Genomic DNA, 23,891 nt, shown 5'->3' on the forward strand with positions numbered 1-23,891 from the left:
CTTCGAAATATAGAATGAGTCATTTATTTAGAATTTTTTCATGAATACGTATTGAGTATTGCAGTAACAGTGATAAGACCTGTAATGTGTCAAGCATTCTTATTAAGTAGCATTCAGATATTTATCTTTTGACCTCTGTATAAACTGAGCTCCATCTGCTGGTTATCTAATGTTACTGCATTTAACCAAAGAGCAGATTTTCAAACTAAACTCTTACTCCGATAAATTACTCCTCGTAGTGGGCCAGTGTCCCAAGAAAGCCCCGCCCCTAAAGCATACCCTGCTTTATGGTCTGTTTGACTAAATGAACATCACACTGTATTGAAGAAGACTTGAAACTAGAGATTGAGACCATAAACTCATGTTTACAATGTTTACTGAGGGAATACATCAAGAGAAGTAGAGTCATTTATATAGACTTCTATACAACCAGGAGTCGCCCCCTGGTGGTCAGGAGAGAGAATGCAGCTTTAACACATGAAGCTTCGACTTCTATACAACCAGAGGAGTCGCCCCCTGGTGGTCAGGAGAGAGAATGCAGCTTTAACACATGAAGCATAGACTTCTATACAACCAGAGGAGTCGCCCCCTGGTGGTCAGGAGAGAAAATGCCGCTTTAACACATGAAGCATAGACTTCTATACAACCAGGAGTCGCCCCCTGGTGGTCAGGAGAGAGAATGCAGCTTTAACACATGAAGCATAGACTTCTATACAACCAGATGAGTCGCCCCCTGGTGGTCAGGAGAGAGAATGCAGCTTTAACACATGAAGCATAGACTTCTATACAACCAGATGAGTCGCCCCCTGGTGGTCAGGAGAGAGAATGCAGCTTTAACACATGAAGCATAGAGTTCTATACAACCAGATGAGTCGCCCCCTGGTGGTCAGGAGAGAGAATGCAGCTTTAACACATGAAGCATAGACTTCTATACAACCAGATGAGTCGCCCCCCTGGTGGTCAGGAGAGAAAATGCAGCTTTAACACATGAAGCATAGACTTCTATACTTTTGAATGTACCAAACGCAAGCGTTGACATGTTGGTTATAGATTAGTGCCGGTTAAATTGTCCACAAATTGTCCACCATTATAAAAACAATGAAATGGAAAGAGGCTCGCTGACACCCCCTTTTTCATATATCTGCTGCACAAAGGATTGTGGGTCAGAATAGCTGTATTGAAAAATGTGACCAGATGTCGTCGAACATACTGGTATTTTTGGCATTTGACATACTAAAAAGTATTTTTAGGGTACACTAAATAATAGCTAGTATAGGTATTGAAAAGCACAGTTTGTTTCTCTGTTCTTCGTCTTCTTTGGGGGTTTTATGGCAGCCGGCATCTGTTATGTTGCATTGCTGTTCATAACTATTTGTAGAAATCTACAAGTTCTTCTTCTTAAATTGCTTTGAGCTGGACGGGTACAGTTGGCATTGTGAATTAAAACCGTCTCGATAAAGTTGCCTAAAGGGAAATGCAGAAACGGGGTGTGAAAAAAGAATTTTTACAAACAAGCAATTTTAAACTGAAATGTATGTGATCCATTGTAAAAAGAATTGATAATAGCAGCTTGAAGTGTTTTTGTGATGTTGTCCACATATCTTTGTCAAAGATCTGCTCTCAAACAAACAACACAATTAACCTCATCTATTTTTTTACATCAATAAAACACATAGATGTTGTTCCACTACAGGCCTCCAGCTGAGCTTGAACACTCCTTGGAAAATCCCCTAAACTGAGGGGGAAACCTTTTAAGTGCAAAAGTCTTTCTTATCAGGGTAGGACACAGTCTCTGCCACTAGATGGCACCATCTGACATGAAAATGAAGTATGCCTATTATAAATATTACTATATTTGATATACACAATTGCATTTGCAATCCTATCATAATAATCTTAACAATCAAACGTGTTTAATAATGCACTTTCCTAAACAAAGATGAGAAACAACTAGAGTCTGGAGATTGTGTCTCTCTTGCAGAACTGACTCTATTTTAAATGAAGGACACCAGTGTGTCACAATGAACACAGCCTCATTGCGCCCACCTGTTCTCAATTAAGCCTGTTAGGAACAGAGAGCTGTGATTGGCTGTCAAAACAAGTTAAATAATTGGTTGGCAGGTTTTCTGCCAATGTGCCACTATAGAAAAAAAAAAAAGAAGACACGTTTGGTTGCGGTGGGTCAGCGGAAGTCTTATAGAGGCAGTCCAGTTTGCATTTGAGCGTATCTCTGGCTGAAGCCATGGGACTTGTTCTACGGTAACTTTAAAGTGGTTCTCTCTGTGCTAAACTATGATTTAGAGTGTTGTTTATGAATGGCTTTCTTTTGTAGTGTGGTGCTGCTATGGCTGCTGATTATTGGAGAGCTTCACACCAGCATTGAATGTAAGGGCAAAGGTTACAATTACACTCCTGATGCAAAGTTCTTGTCTTTGAGTTTATACATAAACATACATACTCTGTTTCAAGAGTGAACTTGCATTCACTGACCTTGTGGTTGTAAAACAGTTTAATATCTTTGTTTTTTCAAAAAAGGTAATGTATAGTTGACCTTGTTGAGTGCTTTACCAACAGCTTCCTATCAAGGCTCTGGACCTATAATTTGGGACATGAGCTTCCAGTCCCAGGGTCTCAACTACCAACATCCCATCTCTGACTACTCGTCCAAGCCTCAGTCCAAGCTCCTGGGCTACCAGTCCCAGGGTCTGAACTACCAACACAAGTTCCCGGGCTACCTGTCCAAGCCCGATCCCCCGCAGCCCCAGTTCCCCGGCTACCCGTCCAAGCCCGGGAACTGGTCCAAGCCCGATCCCCTGCAGCCCCAGTTCCAGGGCCGCCCGCCCCAGACCCCGCAGCCTCAGTTCCGGGGCCACCCGCCCCAGACCCCGCAGCCCCAGTACCGAGGCCACCCACCCCAGACCCCGCAGCCCCAATTCCGGGGCCACCCATCCAAGACCCAGCCCCAGGTCCTGCAGACCGAGTTTCCTGGATACCCGTCCAAGCCCCAGCCCCTGCCCAAGCCCCAGGTCCTCCAGACAGAGTTCCCTGGCTACCCGTCCAAGCCCCAGCCCCTGCCCAAGCCCCAGGTCCTCCAGACAGAGTTCCCTGGCTACCCGTCCAAGCCCCAGCCCCTGCCCAAGCCCCAGGTCCTCCAGACAGAGTTCCCTGGCTACCCGCCCAAGCCCCACACCCAGGTTCTGCTGCACCAGTACCCTGGCGACCCGCCCCCGCAGCCGGGCTACCCGTCCCGGCCCCAGGTCCCGCAGCTGGTCTACCCGTCCCTGCCCCAGCATCAGATCCCGCAGCCCCAGTACCCGGGCTACCCGTCCCGGCCCCAGGTCCCGCAGCCCCAGTACCCGGGCTACCCATCCCAGTACCCGGGTTTCCTGGCCCGGCCCCAGCCCCAGGTCCCGCAGCCCCAGTACCCGGGCTACACAGCCCGGCCCCAGGTCCCGCAGCCCCAGTACCCGGGCTACCCGTCTCGGCCCCTGTCCCAGTTCCCGGGCTACCCGCCCAAGCTCCAGCCCCAGGTCCCGCATCCCCAGTTCCCGGGCTACCCGCCCCAGCCCCAGGTCCCGCAGTTCCCGGAGTTCCAGGGCTACCCGCCACAGGTCCTGCAGACCGATTTCCCTGGCTACCCGTCCAAGCCCCAGGTCCCGCAGACCCATTTCCCTGGCTACCCGTCCAAGCCCCAGATCCCGGTCCCGCAGACCCATTTCCCTGGCTACCCGTCCAAGCCCCAGGTCCCGGTCCCGCAGACCCATTTCCCTGGCTACCCGTCCAAGCCCCAGGTCCCGGTCCCGCAGACCCATTTCCCTGGTTACCCGTCCAAGCCCCAGGTCCCGGTCCCGCAGACTCATTTCCCTGGCTACCCGTCCAAGCCCCAGGTCCCGGTCCCGCAGACTCATTTCCCTGGCTACCCGTCCAAGCCCCAGGTCCCGGTCCCGCAGACCCATTTCCCTGGCTACCCGTCCAAGCCCCAGGTCCCGGTCCCGCAGACCCATTTCCCTGGCTACCTGTCCAAGCCCCAGATCCCGGTCCCGCAGACCCATTTCCCTGGCTACCCGTCCAAGCCCCAGATCCCGGTCCCGCAGACCCATTTCCCTGGCTACCCGTCCAAGCCCCAGGTCCCGGTCCCGCAGACCCATTTCCCTGGCTTCCCGTCCAAGCCCCAGATCCCGGTCCCGCAGACCCATTTCCCTGGCTACCCGTCCAAGCCCCAGATCCCAGTCCCGCAGACCCATTTCCCTGGCTACCTGTCCAAGCCCCAGATCCCGGTCCCGCAGACCCATTTCCCTGGCTACCCGTCCAACCCCCAGGTCCCGGTCCCGCAGACCCATTTCCCTGGCTACCCGTCCAACCCCCAGGTCCCGGTCCCGCAGACCCATTTCCCTCCCTACCCGTCCAAGCCCCAGGTCCCGGTCCCGCAGACTCATTTCCCTGTTTACCCGTCCAAGCCCCAGGTCCCGGTCCCGCAGACCCATTTCCCTCCCTACCCGTCCAAGCCCCAGGTCCCGGTCCCGCAGACTCATTTCCCTGTTTACCCGTCTAAGCCCCAGGTCCCGGTCCCGCAGACCCATTTCCCTGGCTACACGTCCAAGCCCCATTTCCCCCAGCCCCAGTTCCCCCAGCCCCAGGTCCCGCAGCCCCAGTTCCCTGGCTACCCCCCCCAGCCCCAATTCCCTGGCTACCCGTCCAAAATGCCGGGCTACCCATCTAAGCCCCATCCCCAGGTCCCGCAGACCGACTTCCCTGGCTACCCGTCCAAGCCCCATGTCCCGGTCCCACAGACTAATTTCCCTGGATATCCGTACAAGCCCCAGATCCCTGTCCCGCAGACCCATTTACCTGGCTACCCATCCAAGCCCCAGGTCCCACAGACTCATTTCCTTGACTACCCATCCAAGCCCCAGGTCCCACAGGCTCATTTCCTTGACTACCCGTCCAAGCCCCAGCCTCAGGTACCACAGCTCCAGATCCCTGGCTACTCGTCCCAGGTCCCGCAACCCCAGTTCCCTGGCTACCCATCCAAGTCACAGCCCCAGGTGCCGCAGCTCCAGATACCAGGCCACCCTCTCAAGCCTGAGCCCATGCCTCAAAAGCCTAATGGCAATCTTGTCTCTGGTCTTCCTCCAAAGACCAAAGACACACCCAGCATGGGGGTTCAACAGGGTGGGTTTCCATATCTGTAAAATGTCCTTACTGAGCTGATGCTTGGTTCTTGTAACTTTCCCTTTTTTATAAATTTTTTAATTTTAGAAGTGGAGCCCAAAGTAAACTCTAAAAGTAAAGGATAACTTGGCTACGACTGAGGGGTAAGTGTTTATTGTAAAGGGATAATGGCCCTCCTATAATCTGCCCTTTCATCATACCCTTACCATAACTACTCCTAAATGTTGTCATTTCAGATAACACGTTGGGTGTTTCAACTGATGGGCCTCGACTTGAAGCTTGTACCATGATGGTGCTTTTTATTTTAGAGAAATAAAATGCATTAACATTTGCGTTGAAATCCATTTTATTTACAAGATGAAAGGGATGCTTTGAGCCAAACTGTCAGATCTTTGCAGCTTTTGGGCCATTTAAAAACTATAAATCCATAAAGGGTTTCTTTTCTAGACCTTTGACAACATAGTACGGAGCCAATAATTTCACACTATTATAAATTATTACGTCACTTGGCGAGTAAACACGCCTGCAAACCAAGGCTTTGAACATTTTGAATTTGTAAAGAAATACTTTGCACATTTGACCGCTATACGTTTTAGTGACATGTTGACTGTAAAGAATATATATATCTATATCTATATAGATAGATAGTTCATTGCACAAAACGATTAGTTAATGTCAGCCTCAACCACATGATGGCCACTCATTAGTTCCTCTTAATGACACTGGTAAGCTTTTAATGTGTGTAGTGAAATCAAAGAAAATTATAATTGGGCATTACATATTTCAAGTGATGTGTACCTGAATCTTTCTTTTAAACAGCTGCTATCAGTGACAAATATGAGCCTTTTAAAACCACAAGAAGTGTGTCAAAATATGGTAAAAGAGCCTAAAAGGTGTTCTGAATATTATGTAGGCCTACATTAACCCAACAGCATCACACTAGATTTCTTTATTTTTGAACCCCCTGTGACATCAAAAGAACCTAGGTTCACTCTTAAGAGTAAATGTTACTTTTAAAAAACATTTCTACATTTGATGACGTTCGTGGCGCTTTTTTTATTTTTCTCCCAATGTGAATCATCTTGCATATTTGTACACAATTGACAGCAGGCGTGTCGTCCTCGCTAGCTCAACAGAAGTGTCGCCTTGTACAGTGAAGGAACGCCTGATAAACCCAGTTTGAGACCATGTCATCCATTACAGGAAACATCTTTTCTCTGGCTCCTGATGGTTGAGAATTTACTTTGTATCATATTAACATGTTTTGTGAATTTAAAATCCCAATTTCTGCACCTAATATAGCACATGTGTACTGCTCTGGAGTGTTAACGTAAGTCAAGTGCACTTTATAAAGCTCGTCTCGATCCATCATGCTGGGCCTCACGCTCCATGACAGATCCACAGCGGAAAGCTTATTATGGGCCACAGCTCCTTCTACCCTGCTTTAAAACAACTAAAGAAGGGACAAAGTTATAGTTTAGGACAGATGAAGGCCAGAGTTTCTGAAGGTTTGCCTGGGACTCATAGTTTGTGTGGCACTGCCGAGATATAAAATATAAAAATGTGTGCTCCATAGGGGTGTACGTTGTGAATATAACTGAACATGTTGTATGTTTTTGATAACATATAAACGTGTGTTTTTAATGCATTATGCCCCACAATAAACGACCAAATGTGTACCAGCTGTGTTCTTGTGCCGAGTCACTCCAAATTCCCTAGCTTTTACGGCAGTTCCTGAACGCATCACAAGAGCCGCCCCGCTCTGCTGGATTTCAGCCGGTAGTTCGTCGCTGTTTTGCCGGAGACAGCCGACCATCAAACCCCTCAGGGCTCCGCTGGATTGTCCACCTTGTCCTCACATCTGTACTTTATTTTTTTTTATTTAAAAAAAAAATATATATAAAAGAAACGACGCGATGAAGCGTAAAGTGACCGACAGGTAGGAGTCGGAGCAACAGGCAACTGGACTGCAAACTCACTGACGGCTCAGACGGCTTTGCAGGAACTGTTGCACACACACACACACACACACACACACACACGCACACACACACACACACAACCCCGCTGCGATGTCCCTGCTGTGTGTCAGAGGTAAGGTCTCACTTGTCCTGTTTGTTTGTTTGTTTGTTTGTTTGTTTGTCTTTTTAAATGATTAAATTGCTATAGACCTGCATGGTGAGGGAGGAGGGGAATAAGCCAATGTAATCCTGTGCATGTTGTGAGGATTGTGTACAAATATTGCAGCAACACAGCGGAATATTATAGCGTCCTCACGAGGATGTGATGATATAACTTATATTTGGCTTTATGTGACTGTGTTGATGGAGCCTCACCTGTAGGCGATGAGAGAGAGAGAGAGAGAGAGATGCTTACAGTGAACACACTTGAGAGGTTTCCAGCTGTTTCTTTGAAGTGTGAATTAACCCCTTCTTTGAAGTGTGAATTAACCCCTTGGCAGTGTTGCATTCAGTGTCCTGGACTGATGGGACTCCTCTGCTCTGGCCCTTCATAACAGGAAACAGACACATAACAATAACTGTATCAGAAGTGACAAACATGCACGGTTGAGCTGGAGATCACAGTGTGCATGAGGTTGGCATTAGACGGGTTAGAACAATGCATTTATTGGGAGTGGTTGTTGGCTTTTTGGTTGTTTACATATATGATATTGTTGTTGGGTCGCGGACGGTTTTCTTGCAGAATTTGAATTTGAACTGTTTAGAAAAAAATTTGACTACGATATTCAAATCAAAACCCAAGTAGGAACTAGAGCCTGAGCCTGAACAGATCTATATTGTTTTGGTTTTTCAAATTGATTTATATGTCGGCTGATGATAAGAAATTGCAGGACACAAATGCTGAAGATACTTTTGAGGTAATCGAGAACACAATGTTTATTATTTCTTTAAAACATCCCACTCTGTTGATTGACTATATATATATATTATATATAATATATATATATATAATATATATATTAAAATATATATATATTTTAATATATATGTATATATATATATGTAATATATATATATATATATATATGTAATATATATAAATATATATATATATATATATATATATATATATACACGCACGCAACTAATAATGAAAGAGTGACACGTTGGAGTGAAAGCTGCGATTTGGGCTGTTGCAGGAAAAAAAATGCATTAAAAAGGAATAATGTTTAATCTGACAAATCACACACGTCTCACACCTTTAGAGTGAATCCTCTCTTTCCACATAGGGAGCGGGTCTTTTTCACGCAGTCCGCCATGTTGTACCGCCATGTTGTACCGCCATGTTGTACCACCATGTTGTACCGCCATGTTGTACCACCATGTTGTACCACCATGTTGTACCGCCATGTTGTACCGTACCGCCATGTTGTACCGCCATGTTGTACCACCATGTTGTACCACCATGTTGTACCGCCATGTTGTACCGTACCACCATGTTGTACCGTACCACCATGTTGTACCGTACCACCATGTTGTACCGCCATGTTGTACCACCATGTTGTACCACCATGTTGTACCGTACCGCCATGTTGTACCGTACCACCATGTTGTACCGCCATGTTGTACCACCATGTTGTACCACCATGTTGTACCGCCATGTTGTACCGTACCACCATGTTGTACCACCATGTTGTACCGTACCACCATGTTGTACCACCATGTTGTACCACCATGTTGTACCGTACCGCCATGTTGTACCGCCATGTTGTACCACCATGTTGTACCACCATGTTGTACCACCATGTTGTACCGCCATGTTGTACCACCATGTTGTACCGCCATGTTGTACCGCCATGTTGTACCGTACCACCATGTTGTACCACCATGTTGTACCGTACCACCATGTTGTACCGCCATGTTGTACCGTACCACCATGTTGTACCACCATGTTGTACCGTACCGCCATGTTGTACCGCCATGTTGTACCACCATGTTGTACCGCCATGTTGTACCGTACCACCATGTTGTACCGCCATGTTGTACCGCCATGTTGTACCGCCATGTTGTACCACCATGTTGTACCACCATGTTGTACCGCCATGTTGTACCGTACCACCATGTTGTACCACCATGTTGTACCGTACCGCCATGTTGTACCACCATGTTGTACCGTACCGCCATGTTGTACCACCATGTTGTACCACCATGTTGTACCGTACCGCCATGTTGTACCACCATGTTGTACCACCATGTTGTACCGTACCGCCATGTTGTACCACCATGTTGTACCGCCATGTTGTACCACCATGTTGTACCGTACCGCCATGTTGTACCACCATGTTGTACCGCCATGTTGTACCACCATGTTGTACCGCCATGTTGTACCACCATGTTGTACCGTACCACCATGTTGTACCGCCATGTTGTACCGCCATGTTGTACCACCATGTTGTACCACCATGTTGTACCGCCATGTTGTACCGCCATGTTGTACCGCCATGTTGTACCACCATGTTGTACCACCATGTTGTACCGTACCGCCATGTTGTACCACCATGTTGTACCGTACCGCCATGTTGTACCGCCATGTTGTACCACCATGTTGTACCGCCATGTTGTACCACCATGTTGTACCGCCATGTTGTACCGTACCGCCATGTTGTACCACCATGTTGTACCGCCATGTTGTACCGTACCGCCATGTTGTACCGCCATGTTGTACCGTCATGTTGTACCACCATGTTGTACCGCCATGTTGTACCGTACCGCCATGTTGTACCACCATGTTGTACCGCCATGTTGTACCGTACCGCCATGTTGTACCGCCATGTTGTACCGCCATGTTTCGGAGAGGGACTCAGTGGGTTTTTAAGGGTTTGAAGTTAAGGTTTACGGTTGTAATTTGCTGAAGCAGCAAAGTGTTACTTACTTTCTTTCTGGTGGACATTTGGGTGCATTGGGCCCTTTTCATGTGCTGGTCCACAGCGACCTCTCTAATCTAGAGACTTCACAGGAATCTCTTTACGCTCTCTTTACACTGGGACGTCTTTCATGACATTTTAATGGTGGAAGTCGGAGGCGAAAAGGTTGTAGTCCCTTTTTGGGTTTTCAGTGTCTCGCGATCATCTTCCAGATTCCGCTCTGCCAACAGTACGTTTCAAGGGGAACTCAAAAGGCTTTATTATTATTATTATTATTGTTTTTATTCCGACGGATGAAGCCGAGTTAACGGGGAGGTTAGACACAGAAACACACGACCCCATATTTAACGTTTTGTTGGCTCCTCTCCAGGTTACAAATTGCTCTTCTTTCACAGACGTTGACCGATTGATCTCCGGCTCGTCGAACTGTCGTACCGTCTATCTCCGGCTCTCAGCCTCCAGCATTTTGTTTCTCGCTGATCGTTTTTGGTAATTTTTTTTTTGGGACCGTTTCTCATCTCGCCGCCCGAGGCTCGAGGGCCTCCGACACCTCCCCCAAAACCCCAAACCGGTCTGAGACGGAATGATGAGGTAGGGGTGAGATCGGTGGGGATGAGGCACAGCTGGATTATTTATATATATATATATATATATATATATATATATATAAAAGAGTATTATGTCGTTCCAAAGCTTGCACACAGATTGGTGGAAAACCTCCTGAGAATCGTGGACACACACTCGAGACCCTTTTCTTGAGTTCACATGCAACACGTCTCATTTAGAGAACAATAAACTGGCGTGTTACTTTGGCACAATCCTCTAACTCCTAACGGATCTGTTAAAAACTCCACAAAGGTCTCATGAAAAGGTTTCTGCGGGTAGAGAGGAGGCCCTGAACGCCGCTCACAGTGAGCCCTCCCCTTCCTGTCAGGCCCCATCATGACACTGCAGTCCAACAGTTTAATTCTGACTTCTCAGACCTCCTTTTGTGTTCGTTTGAGTCCGACTTCGGGATGCTACTTTTAAATATAAAGATGCTCCGCCTGTTGCTTTCCAGCCTCAAAAGCCTGTTTCTCGTGGAGGGAGATCAGGTCTCCTTAAAGGCCTCACCCCGATTAAACCGGGTTTTCTTTGTCCCGACGGTTACGAATTCGGCTCACCGGAGAGAGAGAGAGAGAGCAGACGGTAACCCGGTTATCTGAGTGCACGTGAGGTGAACACACGGATCCTCCGTCGGTCTCGAAGTGCCACTTTAAATCGTCCGAAGCATCCGACGTCTTGTCTCTTTTCTTTTCTTTCTCCGTTACATTAAAAAGGTTTTTCGTTTTCTCGTTTTAGTCTGCAGAACCGCATCTCGGTGACCGTGGAGTGGGTTTTAGTGAGCGGTTAAAAGTGGTCAAAATGAAACCGTTGTGCCCTTCTGGCCACGTTGACTCGATTGGGAATGACCCCTTCTACTCCCAATTTCATTTTTGTGGTTTGTCCCTTCTGGCCTCCTGTAGAAATCCCGTATACAGCAATGAAAATATTGTTGTGACTATTATTTTCCAATACACCCCTGCACACTGGCCCCCTTTTATAAGGTGAGGGGGACCTTTCGGTTACATGGACGGCTTTGTTGCTCCGGAACAACGTCACCTGACCTCCTCTCTGGACTCCCATCACAATGAGCACCACAGCTGGAGAGGCTTCGTCCCGCTGACGTCAGCAAATGTCTTTTTTTTGGGGGGGGGGGGGGGGGCGCTTGTGTCCCTTTATCCTCGTGTTGTGGAGTTTCTGTTTTCTAGAGGCATACTCTCTCCCTGATTAAAGGACTGTCACTCTCCTCGGGGGGGGGGGGGGGGGGGGTCAACTGGGATGCAGTCAAACCAGATGAGCTGCATCCTTGTTCCTCGAGAGCCGTGACTCTTTCCTACTTCCTTGTTCCTTGTTGCGTGGAGGGCCCTCGGAGCCCTCTGAAGGGAGCGCACGGCTGCAGAGTGAAAAGCCGAAAGGAGGCCGGGAGGACACGCAGTCCGTCCCACACAGATGGCAATTAGCGGTTGAATAAATGCATAATGCTATTGAATATATTCGCAGCTTGTTGAGTGCATTAGAAGAAATTACACTGCGAGCACCGGGGAGAGGAAAGGACATGAAAAGTGCACCATCACAATCACTGGTTTCCATCTCTTCTTTCTGTTTGTGCACGGTCACTTTTTTGGGATGTTTTAAAAAAATAATAATAATGAGTGAAAGCATTTTGTGGGCCACCAGATGCATTAGGTCAGGACTGTAGGCGAGGAGAGACGAGGTTAGTGAACCACTGTGATGGAATCACAGGGACACAAGTAAAGCTTCAGAGGGATGGAGGGGGGAGTAATCCCCTGGCCATCTGCTGCTTTTGCTTTTGCTGTGTGTGTGTGTGTGTGTGTGTGTGTGACGGGCCGCGGCTCACGTGGGACGGGGAACTACACACTTCCTCCTCGCGGTAACGCTGCTTCCTGGTTCCTTCAGAACCGCCTTACTTTCCTCTTTTTCCCGTCCGGGGGAAAACCTGGCTTGATGAACGGAGAGATGTGTGACCGTATTTTAGGTGCACGTGTGTGTGTGTGTGTGTGTGTGTGCTCATACAGGACGCGGAGGATTGTTACGCAAGAGCGCCTTTCATCACCATGGACAGCTCCCCCAAAAAACATCAAAATTAAAAATTAATTTAAAAATTGTATAATAAGTACAAACACACGACACAAGGATTGCATTTGTGTGACATTATGTTTTTAAGTTTTAAAATGAAACAAGCCAAAGTGCTCGGTGCTGAATTCAAAATTGAGTCCAAGGCCAAATGTTCACAGCTGACACACTGGAACCAGGGATTTTTATTATTTATTTATTGTCGTAGCATTTTTGCATTAAACTAAAATCCGAACAAATAATAATGAAAATTGCTTTTAATTAAGTATTTTTGTTAAGATTTTTCGACGAACTCCTTCAGTCTGATACACACATTTCTGTGGAAGGTTATGCTGATGAATGATTGTGTGTGTGGGGTTATGTCATCATCAATGCACCCCCCCCCCCCCCCCCCCCCCCCCCTCACTAATTGGCTCATCAGCATGCAGAGTGATGTGAGATACATACATTCTGTATATTCTGAACACCCTTGATGAGCATAATCATGTGAGCCTGATTGTTTTCCACCGTTCATTCCTTCATGTTTAGGACGTCAAATGTCTCATAAAGGATTTTTATGTATACCTTTTTTATTTTTCCTCTCAAATTGACCCAGAATGCGACTTTTACATTTAATAAAACGTATGAAACTGAGTTTTTTTTTCCTACAACACGTCGCCCAAAGGGGACGAAAGAATAGACGATGTGAGATGCTCAAACCCATTTCATATCGACCATCACACACACACACACACACGTCCACAGTAGCTGTCTGCCTGGACGTGTGCAGGTGTTAATGACACGCGCCACCAGGTCGCCGACCTGCACGCCATTGAACCCGCCGAGAGCCGAGTCACGGGACCAGAACTAAAAATAGATCCACCGTCTGCCTCGTGTAACGACAGCGCTCGAGTCCTCCCGTGATTTTAGAAGCGCATAAAAACTATAAAATATTCTCCACTTTTTCCATTAAACCGAGCGAGGTTTACTCCTTCACCACTTTCTTCCCGTTTTGATGAATGCAGTCGAAAACATGGCGAAAAACAAAACATGGCGAAAGGTTGATATTTAATATCTTTTGTCAGTTGGTCGACTACAATTTTCTTTGATTAGTGAAACTCGTCGGCATTTTTCTGGTAAGCACAAGATTTATATCGAGTTTTTAGCCTCGACTTTGGGACCAGAGGGCCCTCCATGAGGATCTAAGGCCCGCCAGAGGGCCCCTCCATGAGGATCTAAGGCCCACCAGCCGGCTCATAATTTCTTCTACAAAATCGTGAGACAAATAAGAGTTTCTCTGGTCGAGAACAGTCCTAGTATTTATACTACATAACTATAAAATTCAATGTCATCCCGTTATTCAAATACTAAAAAGCCTTCGGTGTGAACGCGATCTCCATGAAGATGTATTGATTATTTTCCTTCCTTTTCAGAATAATATATATATATATATATATACATATATATACATACATATATATACATACATATATATATATAGAGAGAGAGATTTAGCTTGTGCATATATATATAGATTTAGCTTGTGCACTTTTCCCCCTTTTAGGTTTTTCAGGTGAATTGTTGCTCGACTTTTTCATCCGTCATCAGGTCCAAACTTCCTTCCCATCAGCCTCGGCTGCACTCTAAATTATAACAGCATGCAAAGCCGTGGCAGTGAACATGGGGAACGTTGTTACCTGCTCATTAGTTATTAATCACTTCTGGAAATAGTTTTAACCGTATGACTAACGTGGAGGAAACACAACGTGTTTGCCTTTTGTCTCGCCCTCGGTAGCCATTACACGGTGGCTTAATCATTAATCCAAAAGCCTTCGGAGAAGAAAGCTGCTGGAATCAGTGAAAAGTCTCAGACCCCCCCCCCTGCATGTGGCCCGAGTTCAGCAATGTAGTCTCCTGCTGAACCAGCTGGTGTGTCAGAGACCTCGAAAAGCTCTGACAGTCAAAATAACACTGTCATCTTAAACATTTAGTTCTGATTTCATTGAATCAATAAAAGCTCAAATCATCAAGAAGAAAAAAAGTCACCGCTCAGTGTCGTTAGAAACAACCTCGATTCCAGCTGGAAGCGCGCTAGCAAATAATACATAAAAAAAAAAAAAGAATATGAATGGTTGACCATCTGGAGCATTAAAGACACTACAGATCTGTGCTTGACATAATTATTTCTCATGCAGTGCAGCCGGTTTAATCCGATCCATGACATCAACATCAAAGAGCCTTTTTCCCCTCAATACGTCAACTTTATGGAAAGCTTCAGACGCTCCGTATAGGTCGAGAGTTGTGCCCCTCTCTTAAGTCTGCAGGGTTTATGAAATGTATTTCTTCTTATTTTTTTTCCCTCGTGGCCCGTCTCTCCTCGTTCTTCGGCCACAATGCAGCGGGGTCCGGTAGATTTCAGCCCTGCTTAAGGCATTAGCTCGGAGAGATTATCCCACCAGCGGCACGCATCCGTCCTCTCATACAATCACTGACACGTGGCCCGATACACGTCCTCCGGTCAAAATAGTGGGGTAAAAAGCCCAATATTTTGACGTCGAGTATAAAACAGTTTTTCTTTTAAATCCACTAACATTTGATCTTCCTTTTGACACCTGACCAAACCAGTGCATTTACTCAAGTACCAAACGTTGGTACAATTGTGAGTAATTTAATTTTATGCTACTTTATACTTCTCTAACTCAGAGTCAAATATTAGGCCCCACTATTTTTACTGCTAAATCCAACTAATAAATGCAACTAATTCACTATGATATATTATTATAGGTTACGCTACCTGGCAGCATATGAAGTACTTAAGATGCGCTTCATCTTTACCAGTGAGAGTGATGAACACATTGATGCGTGAATGGGGTACTTTTACCTTTGGTACTTAAGGTATATTTTTGATACGGACACTTCAAGTATATTTTGAATGCAGGACTTTTAGTAGAGTATTTCTACGCTGTGCAAAAATAACAACATGCAGAAAATAATATGTAATAGTTGATCAAAACTATTAGTAATATTCATGCGTTTAGAGGTATTTATGGTCTCCAATTATTTGAGAAGCCTGGAGCATTCTTTAAAACTGCACATGAATGCACCGTTCTGATTGACCCGCTACTAAACTTACCTCTGAAAGGCAAAATGAAAAATGTTAAATAACGTCTTTCCAAGTGGAAATGAATTTGAAGGCTCTTAAAACATCGGTCGCGTTCCGTTTGTTTATTTATTTATTTACTCTTGTCATGCGTATGCCATGCTTTATATTATAGGAAGACAACAAATACTGTTAACTGTTAAATACGCGTAACTTCTGATTCTGTGCTTCTGGTTTTGAGGGCGCTGCTGGATAACGTGTGAGCACCAGAACCAAAATCGAAGCTCTAAATATGCCGCGTGATGCATTTCATCAGAGATGTGAGATATGACAGCTGACTCTCGGAGATGGGATGCCAATCTCACAGACAGTCACGCTGTTTAAAAAAACAGAAGGCGTGAACCTTAACACCGGTTCAGTGATAAAGAAATGAGGGCAGCACGTTGCAGCATTTGTTAAAATGTACGATATGATGTGAGCGAACGTGGTTGAGTCTCGTGCCCGTTCGTCTCTTTTCTTTTTCATTTGCAGAGAACACAATATATTTGTTTGGATTCGACCCCCTTTTTATTCACCTCACCCACAGTGACGGAACAGAAAGGATGTAAAAAAACAACAACAAATAATTAGTTTGCGCTCCTGAAATGAAAACAGAAATCATCTCAAGGGGCTCGCAAAAATCAACAACACCTCAACACAAATATAAGCCGGACAGCTTCAGTGATGCTGCTCAACGTCTGAGAGAAAAGAGAAGAATAATTAATTGCCACCCTGGGATCAATAAACTCACACAGCGAATGTTAGATAAAGTGTCGAGTTACCCCAACAAACAGCAAGTAGCCTCAAACAGATCAGTGTCCTCCACAGCTCCTCTCTGGGGAACCATCGGGCCTCCATGAATACCGATGCTCTGCTAAGTGCTTTAGTGTGATTTTAAAATGTCTCTCTCACACTCTCTGTGAGCACATGATGGATTTGCTTTGGATGAATAAATGTGCAGGGATATATTCGGTATCGTTCAGGACTGAAACCGCGTTGTTCACCACAAATGCCCGGATCACAAAGCTGCTGCTACTTTACGACTTTAACGCTGCTTCCGATACCATTGATCACGGCGTTCTGATCAGACTTGATGAGGAGGTCTCTCTGGTGTGGGGCTCGACTGGTTTTGCTAATACTCGTTACTTAATACTTAGTACTTAATTAAGTTTTTAGTTTAGGCGGTTTTGTGACATATTGAATATTGATTGTGGCGTTCCTCCTGGGCGTATGCTGGGTCCTCTATTTTTTGTATTGTAAAGGCCTATAAAGGCCCTCTCTTGGAATCATTATTGGTCATATATATTGGTCGGATAATAATAATTTTTTTTGAACATCCACAAAATGAGATCACTTTTAACTAAATTAAGCTGAAACGTTGAGACATGCTTTTATTACAAGTTGCAACTCTGCAAAATTACTGCAGAAGTTTCATTCAGAACGATGCAGCCGGCATTTTAAATAATATGCATCACATTAATTGCGTAACCCCACTGCTCGTGACTCTGCGCTAGCCACCTTTTATTGTTTCGATTACATTTTAAAGTCCTTTTAACTTGTTTGTAAAGACTTACGTAAACCTAGCACCCTCCTATATTCGTGACTACAAGAATTCTACGAGAACTCTGCTTTTCTTTTAGAAGGTCTGAATGTTCCCCACGAGCAATGTGCTTCTACCTCGTAGTTAAAAATATTAATAATTAAAGACCTATCTTTTTAATCTGGCTTTTATTTGGTGTAATCAAATTTGTTCAGCTCTCACATTTTCTTTATGTTTGGGAGTTATAAAGTAGGCCTTTTCACCGCTTCTAAGAGGAAGTGTTGCTGCTAATTCTTCGGAGAATTTAAAAAGTAAGAAACGCTTTCCACGTGTTTTAGAAAGATGGAAAAAGAAATGCCCCATTGTGAGATTGCATTGCGTGACAGAGGACAGCCTGCCGTGACATTTGCAGATAAAAGAGATCAACTCTCGTTTGTGTGTCATCTTAAGACATTCACAGCTTGTTTTTCTCTCTTCTGTCACTCTCGGTGGCGTCGCCATGACTCCCTCTCACCTTTCACATAGTATATTGTCACGAGGCCACCGGCGCTCCCTGTGATCCTCCACCGTTGCCGGCACGACTGACACACACATGGCAAGCTGTGTGACAAATGACCCGTTCCCTTATCACATCCCACACTTTTCCGACTGCGATTCAATTAATGCATTGATCTCCCTTACTGAGAATGTGCATTCAAACCTCATTTAAGTAACTAAATTACCTTAAGAAGGCAATAAACTTCAGTAAAATGACTGCGACACATTTCCTGGGGGCATAATTGAACCAATAATTGCATCAGTGACTCTCTCTTCAGCCAAATGGCCGGCGCACGTTGGCATTTCAAGACTCTTTGGCATTTCAACACGTTTGGTGCTGCATTGTGTGTGTGTGTGTGTGAATCCTCACTGCTGTTGTTTTAAGTATCTTTTTAGAGGTTATTTAAGTTTTATCAATCAAGTTTTATTCACACAGCACCTTTTTAAAACGAATCAAGCGGCGCAATTCAAAGTGCTTTACAAGTGGGTGACAGGACAAAAACAAGATGAAAATGGAGGAAAGATGGCGTGACTAATGCGCGCCAAATTATGTTAAGAAGAAATAAATAAAATACATCACTGAATAAATTGATCATGGTAAAACACACAAACAAAGTCAAATTTGAGAGAAATAACATTTACAAAATCAGACTTTTAAGCAATAAGCAATAACAGTAAAAAACATACATTTATAAAACACTACAGACTGAATAGATGGGTTTTAGTTTCTGTTTGAAGATATCAACATTATAAATGCTAAATGGACTTTTTTGCACTTTTCTAGTCCTCCAACCACTCAAAGCGCTTTAGCTCAAAACACATCAACACGGACTAGCGGAGCCGGGGTTCGAACCGCCGATTCCTTCTGATTTAAAACCCGCTCACTCACTGAGCCACAGTTGCCACTGTTTTTAGGTTAGGGAGTAGTTTACACAGTGTTACAGTTACAACCGGCCCTTTGAGGGCAACCGTTATGCTGACATGGCCCAGGGGGGGAAAACACAACCAGCTAAAGCAGTCGGGGCTCACGCGTTAGCAAAGAAGACACCATTTACCAGATAAGATGTTAAGGTTAATTTAGAGTCGTGCTTTCATCCACCTCATAACTAAGTTTAATATTCACTTGTTTTTTTGATCTGGTGTTGAGAGAAACGCCTGGCTTTGTTCTCCTGTGTTTACCACCTAGCTTGAACGCTAACTTGGCCTGCTACTTGGTGCTAGGTGACGTTAGCGTAAAATCTGCTGGTCTGAGTTCTGTTTGCTAGAACTTTCTGCTTAAAATATATATGGCTTTTTTTTTGGGGGGGGGGACAAAACATTCAACAGAAACATTCATTAAACATCAAACTTTCACTTGTGACAGTAGGAGAACAAAAGTGAGAGGCAGAAATCTGTTGAAGCGGTTTAGCGTCAGCGGTCAGTTTTGGCATAATTCTCCGTGGCTTCAGCAGTTCGAGTGACGGTTTCACATTACATGAAGACATTTAAGTGTCGCTGCAATAATAAAACACTTTTTGGAGGTGGTTAAATGTAGGTGGATTATATGACCTTAAACACTGTGAGAAAGTGGCATTGTGGGTAGATAACAATCGTGAGAAGTATGTATCATGAGCAATACATTATTTTATATATTTATTTCATCACAATAATCAGAAAGTAGAAAATCTCCATCAACTGTAGATATTGTTCTCCGTCTAGTTTTGCTGTGCAGTGAGGCGGAAGGCATCTCTTCGTATTATTCTACCACGAAGTTAGAATGATGTTTTAAAGAGATGTTTTATGTTTTTTTAATGTTTCTACCGAACCTCAGTTCCATTTAACCATTATACAATTATAAGATAAATACTCCTGCAAGACAGGACCGAAAGAAAGAAGCAGCATGTGTGCAGAAAGAGAAGCAAGAAAAACAAGTTTATCTTGTGACTAATCTGTGTTTTCTCTTTTTGTCTTCCAGTGAAGAAAGCCAAACTCCACGGGCCTCCAGGTAAGAGCTAATGCATCGTGCTGAATATCTGTTGATGTTTGTACTCTGAGAGGTTTGGTCGTCAAAGCAAGAGAGACGGCTGTGTCGCCTTCGTTTTTTTATTTAACATTTAAATGACTCTACGTTGCCCTCGATGGACTGGCGGCTTGTCCAGGGTGTCCCCTGCCTTCGCCCTATGTCAGCTGGGATAGGCTCCAGCACCCCCGCGACCCTAATGAGGATAAGCGGTATTGAAAATGGATGGATGGATGACTCTACGTTGTAAACATGAGTTTATAGTCTCAATTTCTAGTTTCAGTCTTCTTCATGGTCCATAGAGTCAAACAGACCATAATAAAGGGTATGCTTGAGGGCCCGGCTATCTACAAGTCGATACCAGCGTCTTTACTCCTCTGCTCGCTCGTTGCAAAAATCCAAGATGGCGACGGCCAAAACGTTTGAACTCGAAGCTACAAAAACTGCAGACCACAAACTAATGGGGGACAACTAGGTGCACTTCTAACATACAGTAGATGAGTCGACGGCTAGAAAAGACTTTTTAAACAGTTCCTCGCCGGGGAATGAAACGTCAACCATTCAAAAGCGGAGCACTGTGTGTTCTCTCAGCTGTTGCGCCCATCTTCTTTCCGGGCGGTGATGAAGGGGGAAGAACAACAGCAACGAGTGGGAGAGTAAAAAGAAAATCAATAGATCATCACAGACAAAGGGGCCACCTGCTAGCCCGAAATGACAACGTGTCATCCCGGCATAAAGGAGGAGATGGAGACAAATCTCCCGGTGTCTTTTTTTTTCTTCCCGGAGACAGAGACGGACTCCAGACGCAGGCGGTGATTTGTTCGTCGGCCGCCTCCGGGCCTCCGATCGCAGAGCAGATTTTCAGAGCGGAAGGAAGAGATTTGATTGGCCTCCCCGGGGTTGATAAACCAGGACATGAGTGATGGCGTCGCTACCGTACAGTACAGTCGGAGAGCTACTGTAGAAAATGCCCTTTTCGTTTATCCCGCAGTTCCTCCCCTTCGAGTGTTTTGTAGTTCAACTTGTTTATAATACCAAATTTATTGCTCAATCGACTGTAAAAAGGAAACTCAGCATCCTGAGAAAAGTAGGGCTTGAACAACGGCTGTTTGATATGTTATATCCTCGAGTGTTGAATTACATCGAAGTCCCCTTGTTTTATTGTAATGGAAGTCCATTATGTAAAATGACCTCAAACAAACACACCCTCCTTCCCCCTCTGGGCTTTAACACATGTAGGTGATGGAGAGTAAACCCTTATTAAGTCTCAGGTCAGACACTAACTAGCAGAGTTTGTCCCACTCTCATGTCCCAGTTTGGGGAAACATGATCTGATTTATCTTAATAAGTATAAAGCAATAGATTCTTTGCCTTTGGGGAGCTGGCTGATGTCCCAAAGCGCCCCTGAAACCCCCAGCTGGTGGACGACCCCTGGGATACGGTGGCTGGTATATGTGTCACTTTATTAGTTTAAAATATTTAAGGCACATTATCCACGGGACACAATGATTTCTCCAATAATGCTAAAATGTTTGGATCTTTGACAGTTTCTCCAGACTATTTTTGGGCCGAATGTTGCTCATATTTCAGTGGCAGCACACAGTGGAGGACAGTCATACTGCTGCGTGACACTAACTGAAATACAAGAGCTCTGTGCCAGAATACATAATGTAATTCACCTGTCAGAGGCCACTTAGGAGCCGCGGCAGCAGCCTGCTTAATTGAATACGTCCCTTCTCTCAAGTTTAAGATACTCAGTGCTATCGGCTGATATGGGCTTTTGGGCTTCAACACCACTTACCGCGCTGGCAAAATCTCTAGATTAGAGGTTTGTGAAGTCGGATTTTTAATCAGAAGGGAAACTAGTTTCAATCTCCAGCTGCTCTGGAAAAAAACAATCTTGGCAGGAAATGTGAACGAGGCCACCAAAAGGGATCGCTTCAGGGGAGCCTCTGGGTTTTTAATCGTAGTTTATTGGAAATCAATTGCCATTATATTAAAATGGGTCTACTTAGTGGACAGAGAGTCATGTTTTCGTCCACCAGATGAGTCCTAACGTTCATCCCTTTAAACTATGTTTTGGTCTCCACCGTCTCCTGAGAGAAAATATCTGGTTATTTGTTGGCCTGATATTCTTCTGTCCTCACCAGCTTTAAAGCCGGCCAGGTCGTCCATAGTTTATCAGAACCCGTTTGCTTTAGTCTGCTGACTAAAACAAAGGCCACGTGAAACCAGATCAAGGATCCTTATTGGCTGCGTCATTAGGAGCAGTCCCTCGATTTAACGATAACATGGGAAATATTAAATAAGAAACGTAAAGCAGGTCATGCTGTTGAAAGAAATGCAGCTGAAATGCAAAAGAGGACCTCCTCTGTTTTCACTTAGAAGCCCAAAAGGATTTAGTCTCAGTTGAATATCTCCTCCGCTCCCTCTCCTTAAAGAGAGTATTCATTACTGTAGACAGCCGCGTAAATGTCATCTCGCCTGGCCACGGCGTGCACGTCCATGTGTAACCAAATATAACTTATTTATTTTCATAAGTCATCGCCTCTTAATTATAAATGACGCCGGCTGCTCCCCAAGAGGTTCCCGCTGCATGCTGGGAAATGTCCTCCCCACCTCAGTTAGTTTGCTGCTCACTGGAGGAAGGTGTGTTTGTTTATGTGTGTGTGTGTGTGTGTGTGCATTTGCATGCAACCTCACATTTATGGGGGTCATCTTTTATGGCAGCCTGGGAAATAGATTTTAAATATATAGACGATAGACTACATTTTTTTGCTTTTTTTTTCTCGTGGCAGGTCCAGTTGTTGGGTTTTCTAAATTTTTCCACGCCACTTTTAGCTCAGGTTGTAAATGGGTCTGTCTGCACCCTGCCAATCCCCTAGTACCCCCAATCACAGAACTGGCAACCCCCTTAAGTGAATGATGGATTATTTCCGATTAACCATTTCGACCCCTTGTCTTTTGCCTTCGTCGTTACGACTCAGCTCGGCGTGGTGACGGATAGCTCGCACGCCTGACATTTCACGTGTCTCGCATCGGGATGAAATCTAGGTAGAATATTAAGAAATTCAACTCTTGGCTTTTCCACATGAGATACAGTCTGATCCTAACCTGACACATGGCTGAAGATGGTGGAATTACAACTGAACCCGTTTGCCCAACGATAGAAATTCAGCCCGGTGTCATGGCAGTAAAATAGTCACGAAATGCAATCTTTTTTTTCGTGTCGCTCAGCACGAAAATAATGCAAATAGGAAGTCAATTATGAGGCTTATTCAGTCAGTGCAAATTAAGTACTTTATTATTTCCAAAGAGACGAGTATTGGTGGGGTGGATGGGTCCAACAAACAGGACTTTCAACCTAGAAGACCAGCGTTTGACGTCGCGTTGTGGTTTTATGGCCAAAGCTCTACTTAAGGGATCATGTCTGGCTGATATTGTGTAGTCTGATCCTGGCTTTAGATTGAGCCACAAACCCACAAAAAAAATACATCCATGCATTGTTTTAAGGGATCTACCTTTGTAAAGGTATTAGGACTCAAACTAACGCTTATCTTGTTGATATATTATTTCTATTAATCGATTTATGAATGGGATACAAGTATTTTTTATCAGCATTTCCTAAAAAATGTACATGCTCTTTTACTTTGCATTGGGAATGTGACCATGCACCAGTGAATAAAAGGGAAAAGTAACTAATAAATATATACAATATATGATTTTTTTAAATTGTCTATTTACCCAACTGGGTAGTGCGTCGTCGTCGTCAAACACAAAACACTTATTCTGAGCTAACCCTTCGTTTACTGGTCTGTCATTTAGGTCTGCGATTGGATCTGTCCCATAAATACAAATAATATGCCTAATAGCATCTATTTCAGTCCAGTATTCAAAAGTTGAACGTTATTAGTCTCTTCTTCTAAGCTGGTTTGCTTTGTCGAGGAAACGAAAGGTTGTCTTC

General features: G+C 44.8%; 2 protein-coding genes across 2 annotated transcripts in view; both read left to right on the plus strand.

The window, feature by feature from the left end:
- Positions 1-2,609: 2,609 nt before the first annotated feature.
- On the plus strand, positions 2,610-5,486 carry LOC117735843 (adhesive plaque matrix protein-like). The gene is made up of 3 exons (XM_034540732.1): positions 2,610-5,172; positions 5,260-5,315; positions 5,409-5,486. The coding sequence occupies exons 1-2, from the start codon at positions 2,610-2,612 to the stop codon at positions 5,295-5,297; spliced, it is 2,601 nt and encodes an 866-aa protein (XP_034396623.1). The 3' UTR covers positions 5,298-5,315; positions 5,409-5,486.
- A 1,703-nt stretch (positions 5,487-7,189) lies between these two features.
- LOC117736011 (protein unc-13 homolog B-like) overlaps positions 7,190-23,891 on the plus strand; it is a 150,421-nt gene continuing 133,719 nt past the window's right edge. Inside the window, exons 1-2 of the mRNA XM_034540985.1 lie at positions 7,190-7,266; positions 19,883-19,912. Coding sequence (XP_034396876.1) covers positions 7,245-7,266; positions 19,883-19,912 — 52 coding nt within the window. The 5' untranslated portion in view covers positions 7,190-7,244. The remainder of the gene's footprint in view (positions 7,267-19,882; positions 19,913-23,891) is intronic.

This window comes from Cyclopterus lumpus, chromosome 9, assembly GCF_009769545.1.
Source record: "Cyclopterus lumpus isolate fCycLum1 chromosome 9, fCycLum1.pri, whole genome shotgun sequence".
Lineage (NCBI taxonomy): Eukaryota > Metazoa > Chordata > Actinopteri > Perciformes > Cyclopteridae > Cyclopterus > Cyclopterus lumpus.